Raw genomic sequence first — 6,443 nt, forward strand, 5'->3', positions numbered from 1 at the left:
TAGAGCTTGAAAGATGTTAATTGTCCCATTGCCCAAAGACAAGTGGCTAGTCTCAGAAGTCTTCTGCCACTGTTACTCGTGCAAAGCCTAGTAAAGCTTCAAGAATAGCAACAGCTCCTCAGGAGCAGGGGTACCAAGTGATGTTAAGGAGCTCATAGATGAGCTAGGGGTTTCATACCACCTAGAGATTCTCACTCCATAAGAAAACTGTCTTCAGTAGCCATGCGGCACCTGGCAAGTGACTGAAGATTCCAGCTGTAATTGCCTCTGCAAAAAAGGGCACAGCCTTTTAAAACACTTTCATATCATGGCTAATGTTAAAGTGTACATTTTTTCTTTTGTAGCACGCTGGTGCCAAGGCACTCCATTACAGGAATAGTCATAAAATATTGCATTCCCAAAAGGGGAGGTGAGGAAAAAGAAGCAAGTAATAGCATTGCATTCTGGCAGTCATTGATATTATATGCAACATAATAGTTTAGGCTAGCATATTTTTTAATTGATTAATTTTCTTAGGTGTGGAAGTAATTGACAAAGATCAGAGTGGTAAAATATCTGAACTATTTATCTGTGAGAATAGGTTTTAATTCAGCAGTTTTGTGATAGGAAATGAATAAGTAAAATTGTTTACATCAGTAAATAGTATTTATTTAAACTGATTTATTTTGGTTTACTCTAATTTTTTATTATTACTTCATTTAAATGTGCCTGTCAGGCAAGTAAACTCTTCATTACATTCACACTTGACCATGTTCAAAAGACCAAAGTCAACAGTTCTAGTGAGTGTCTTCTTGTCCCTGGAACGATGCAAAGGGAATATCCAAAATACTGTAACAATGATTATTTAAACCAGAACAGTTGTGAAACTAGTACTTCCTTACAGATAGTTTACGATGCTTTTTAGAGAGGATATAAGCCATGACCCAAGGAAAAATAAAATAAAATAAAATAAAATAAATAAAATAAATAAAAAAAACACAGCCTAGCTCTTCTTCCATTTAAAAAATCCACTTCTTTTGACAACTCAGATGTTCTCTATACATCTGAACAAAACAAGAAGCCCAATAACATTACCCCATAACAAGTTGTCATTCATGTGGCTTCTAAAACAAAATCTCATACCGATGTAGCTTGCTATAAAATATCTTACTATTTGCTAGAAAATGCATACCTTGTTCATTTCAAAAAACTGTTCAACACGTAACAGGATCATTTTCTTACTGGAGATTAACAAAACCACTATATTTGCCTTTAAAATATAGCTGCTTGTGGGAATAACTTTCATGATTATTTACCAGCTCACAGCAACATGAGGACAACCAAGGCATGAAGTATCCTTCCTAACTCCCCATAAAAGCCACAGTTTTCTCTGAAGGTTTTCCTTCCTCTCTTGTTCCCTGTTTGTGATAACGCGGGCATACTATACATGTACATTAAGTATAAAATCTTTGCTTCAGTGAAGACAGAAAGAAAACAAAAAGGAATTTAAACCCCATGTTTGTCTTGATGAGAGTAAAACCATATATATTGGATCAAGACTTTGAGACCACAGAGAGAAGTCAGATCATTACTTTTGAAGGAAGGTGTGTGACAGCAAGACACTTAAAGTCAAAGATCAGCTGAAGGTCTGGGGACTGAGTCTTTTACTAATCTCTCATTATAGTCTGGGAATAAAATAAGATTGAGCGTTTAATGTTGAAACCATCTTTGAACTAAAAACAACCCAGAGGGCAGGGAAATCACACAATGGAATGCAAGAAGTTAATAACAGCAAAGTAAATTTCAAAATTTCAAGTAGAATAGTGAAAAAAAAAAAAAATCTGTTGCCATGAGTCCCCTTCGTACTACTGCTAATGATAAAAGAAATCAACGGTCCGTATCTGTAACTCATCAGAACAGTTCTTGCTCTTTCACATTCCTCCTTCAAAAGCCAACTTTTCCAAAAAAAAAAAAAAAAAAAAGACAGATTTTATGTAAGGTTCTGCATACCACGGGCCCAATCCGTTAAAAATGTCAAGAGCTCTCTGTTTCAATTGATTTCCTGGCGTGTGGGAGGCACCTGTTATGTGTTTCTGCTCCCTGTAAACGATTGGCAGCCTTATCACTGAGTTCACCATGGAAAGGATCAAGTCTGCAGCACTCACTGGAAAGTACATGGTACCAGGAGAGTTAAGTAATGCAAAAATTTCCCTGTGTCCTGTGTAGCAAGAAAAATCATAATCCTAGACCTCCAGCTGCAGTAGAAACTTCTCATCAGTTTCAGTTCCTTTGCTCCAGGAAAAACTGCAAGATTTTGCCCTAATTCTGCATGTACCTGTGCTACAGGTTATAGGTTCTACACAGATTCACAGATCCAAGAAGTTTATGGTCAGAACATATCACAGGGATTGCATATAAGATTTGTGTGTGTGTGTGACACTGGTCACAGAACATCATCACATAGTAACTACTCCTTCCATTCTGACTGCGATTTGTTGTAGTATACACTTTTCAGGCTTTAACCTCACCTAACCTTAAAGATGCAGCCCTAAATGAAATATAGATGGATTAATTAAACCTACAAAATTCATTTTGTTTTTAGCCTAAATGTATCTGTCACCTCTACTTTCTTAATTTCCTCTGCTTTTCTCTCAGTTTCTCCAATTATGTTAATGTCAGACGTCAGTGTCTTTGGGCTACCTGTGGTGAATTTACAAAGTCTTCAAGCCTAAAATATGATTTCCAGGTACACAGTCATTCTTGTAGCTCTTTTTTTTTTTTTTTTTTTTTGAGTCCTTTCCAAACTCACCTAATAAAGAGATTTATAAGTGCAGTTGAGCACTCCTTGAGCTGTACACTGCACAAACACAGTTTATAACTATTCCTCTCAAAAAGTTAAAACTAAGGAATGAGAAAGGATAATGAAGAAACTTTGCATAACAGAGAAAGGAGTGAATAATCAAAAATACATTAAGCAATCACCCAGAACTCATTAGTTAATGCTGTAACTGTTTTGCCTGCATAAAATGACCCTCTAAAGGCAAGTGCAGTTTTATTACAGGATATATTTCACCTGCTCAGTGATTTTTTTGTTTCAGGGGGGCAGTTAATGATAAAGCTCTGACTACACAGATATTTAGAGTTGAAAGTTTGCCCTTATAATTAGAAATCTGCTTGAAAATACATGGGAAACATGCAGCAGTTCCTTTGGTATCCAAATCCATTTCTAACCTTCAGTCAGAAACCAGAGGAAAGAAAAGGATGATTTTTATCACTTTGTTCCCTTTGTTCCTATTGTGCTCCACAGTATAAATTTTACCTTAGAAAAGATACAAATCAGATAAGGAAAAAAAAAAAAAAAAAAAAAAAGGAGGAGGGGGGAAGAGAAATCACCAAGACTGGCTGTTTCCAGTGACTGCAGCGGGACTAATTTCCTTTTGCATCTAATACATATTTTATTATTTATGGTGTTGATTTGCTTTTGGGGCTTTCCTCAGTGGACAGTGGAAATACATTCATCTGTTTCTTTTTTGGCTTCCAGTCAGTTTCACTTTCAGATTCTCGTGTTTCACACTCCAGTCTTCAGGTTTCAAGCACTGCAAGGGAATACTTACTTCATTTAAACAAACAAAAAACCTGCGCTCACCCGGCATGCACACACCATTGCTATTGGTCTGCAGATGCAAAGCTTGATCCGACGCTGTCCCTGGAATCCCTGGAAGCATCTTCAAGATGGTTCTTTGGGATTTTCCAAAGAAAAGGAAATGAGCTAAGTAACAGTGATGAAGAAATTAGGATCGATCTATCTATCTATCTATCTATCTATATAAAAAAAAAAAAAAAAAAAAAAAAAAGGAGAAGAAGAAGAGTCACCGCGTTTTGCATTGCTCTGGGACTGATACTAATAAAATGCCATTACACATCAGCGATATGATAGCTGCATGTTGGATTAGCAATCAGGAGCCGCGGCACCAACCCCATCACCTGAGGAACCCGGGTCACTCCGGATTCGCACGGCGCGGTAAAAGGAAAAAACAAACAAACAAACAAACAAAGCACACCGGCAGCGCTGGATTTAATAATTTACGCTTTTAAATGGCAGAAGCAGCGCGTCACAAGGAGGGGAGCGAGGGCGAAAAGTTTTATTTATTTATTTATTTATTTATTCCGGAGGGAGAGTGATATTTAACATATGGCACTCGGTAATCTCTCCACGGAGGCTGTTAAAACATCTGCTGCTTCCAGTCGCATGCGGCAGTGCCCGTGGGCACGGGGACAAGGCGAAGGGGCAGCGCGGGGGGGGACCTGGAGCGTTTTCCTTTTGGGAATGGTGATCCACCATAAAAACCGTCGCACCGAGGAAAGGTGTGCGTTTATTTATTTATTTGTGTATTTATTACGTCGCTGCAGATCAGCGGCACCTCCGCGTGTGCAAAGCTGGCGTACTTCCATGGATTGGGGGGGGGTTATTCTTTTTAAGGGAACCCCCAAGCAAAGCGGCGGGTATGCGGCAGCCCTCGGGCGGGCGGATCCCATCGCGGGGTGCGGGGGCCTCGCGTCCCCCCGACGCTGTGCCCCAGACATCACCCCACTTCCCAAAGTCGGGGCTGGGCAATTAGGACTCCTGTGCCGCCCCCCTCTCCCCAGCCCCGAAACCCCCATAAATCACAATCGCTGCATTGTCGGGCTACAAAGCCGGACGGGAGCACTTATGAATTTAAGTTTGGAGAAGGAAAAACGTGCGCTGCCACAACACGCTCCCTGTTCGCAGGAGTAGCCAGGAAGGGGAAATGAATGGTGGAAGTTAAAGAGCCTTTCATTGCGGGGGAAGCCGCGCTGCTGAGGGTCCCTGACCGACGTACGGCGGGGGGTACCCCCCAGGCAGCCCTCCTCGCCTTCCCAAAACGCGCCCCCGTCCCCACTGAGCCCGGCCCGACCCCAACGAGCCCTCGCTTCGAAGGGGCGGAGGGGGCGAGGGGCCACACGCAGCGCTTCAAGGACAGGATGGGATGGGACGAGGGGCGCGCGACCCTTCTTGTAGGGCAACGCCGGTGCCAGCGCCTTGGAGAGCCGGCTCCAGGCGGTGTCACCCGCCCAAGGGTCGCGGGGCAGGGAGTCCCGGCAGCTTTTTGGTAGCCAAAAAGCCACGTTTGCCCCGACGGGCGGGGAGATGCACCCAGCGGGGAGCGGGAGGGAGGAGGCAAAGCCGGTCCCATCTCTCCCGTTGCGCTGCAGAGGGGTGACGGCCGGGCTGGGAGGGGGCAGCGCTACCCTCCCTCGCCCGAGGAGGCCAGGTGAGGGGCTGCTCTTCGCCCCTGTTCCCCCGGGGCCGCTCTGGATGCCGGGCAGCAGGCGTCCTTAAAATATAATCTGCCCGGTAACAATCAGCGCGCAGCAGCGAGAGCCCCAGAGCTATTGGCTATGCAAATAGAGGGAGGGGAAGCGGCGCCCCAAACTCCGCACTCACACTTTTAAGGCGGTATTTCCCCCCCCCCCCCCATCCCCTCCTCTCCAGTCCACCTCCGGGGGGGCGGCCAGCGGCCCCCGGCAGCGTGCTACCCGCATGCACGTCGGGGCCGCCCCCGAGCAGCTCCTTCCCCCTCGGGAGCCGCCAGCCCGGCGGGGGCTGCAGCAGAGACCTCACAAAGTTGACGCGTTTTTCCAGCTGGCTGCTTTGCCCGGAGGTAGGCGAGGGAGCAGAGCGAGCAGCCCCGGGCAGGGGCAGGGGTTGCCCCCGGGGGCAGCGGGGCTGCAGCCGCGGGCACCGACGGCGGGGCCTGGGCAGCGCCTTGCCGGGGGGGGAGCCCCTGGTACAGGGCTCCCGCTGCCCCCAGCCGGCCCCCGGACCCCCCCGCGCCGTTTCCTAGAAAGTTGCGGCCGTGCGCTGCTGAAGCACTTCGCCTGCTCGCAAGGCGTGCAGACTGGAGGAAGTGGCGGTGGGATTGTTGCTAGATTGCACCCTGAAAGCATTGCCGAGCGCTCACCCCTCCAGCACCCTCGGCATATCTTACTATATTTTATTTGCTTTTTTTTCTTCTTTTTTTTTCCTTTATTTTTTATTTTTTAATTTATTTTCGGGTTTGCTCTTAGGCTGGAGCTAGCAGGGAGCTCTGCACGCCTCCCCGCTCAGATTGAAGGGGGGTACCGGAGGAGGGAGGGGGAGCAGGTCAAGGGCTCGAGGGGGGGGGACGCGGGACGTGCATGTGGCGCTCTGCCAAGCAGGGGCATTTCGTCCTTAGCCCTCGCAACCCCGGTGGGTGCCGAGGGGGAGCCCGTAAGTCCCTTGCGGCCAGAAAAGGGGGGGAAATAGACGAAAGGCAGGCTCCCGCGGGAGGAAAAGTGTGGAGTGGATTTCTTTAGGTCGCTGTAAGGGAGAAAAAAAGGAGAAGCTGTCATTTGTGTGTGTCCCTATACGAGGGCCTCCTGGTTCCTTGTTAGCTTATAGAGAGGAAAAAAAAAAAAAA

At 46.2% G+C, this 6,443-nt stretch overlaps 1 protein-coding gene across 2 annotated transcripts in view; it reads left to right on the forward strand.

Annotated features, from left to right (window-relative positions):
- The first annotated feature begins 5,452 nt into the window (after positions 1-5,452).
- CCND2 (cyclin D2) overlaps positions 5,453-6,443 on the forward strand; it is a 38,453-nt gene continuing 37,462 nt past the window's right edge. For both annotated transcript variants that reach the window (XR_004746748.1, XM_035312460.1), the window contains exon 1: positions 5,453-5,663. Coding sequence is in view for 1 of the 2 variants with exons in the window: in XM_035312460.1 (XP_035168351.1) it covers positions 5,543-5,663 (121 nt within the window). In the remaining variant the exon portion in view is untranslated. The remainder of the gene's footprint in view (positions 5,664-6,443) is intronic.

Source organism: Oxyura jamaicensis, chromosome 1, assembly GCF_011077185.1.
Source record: "Oxyura jamaicensis isolate SHBP4307 breed ruddy duck chromosome 1, BPBGC_Ojam_1.0, whole genome shotgun sequence".
Classification (NCBI taxonomy): Eukaryota; Metazoa; Chordata; class Aves; order Anseriformes; family Anatidae; genus Oxyura; species Oxyura jamaicensis.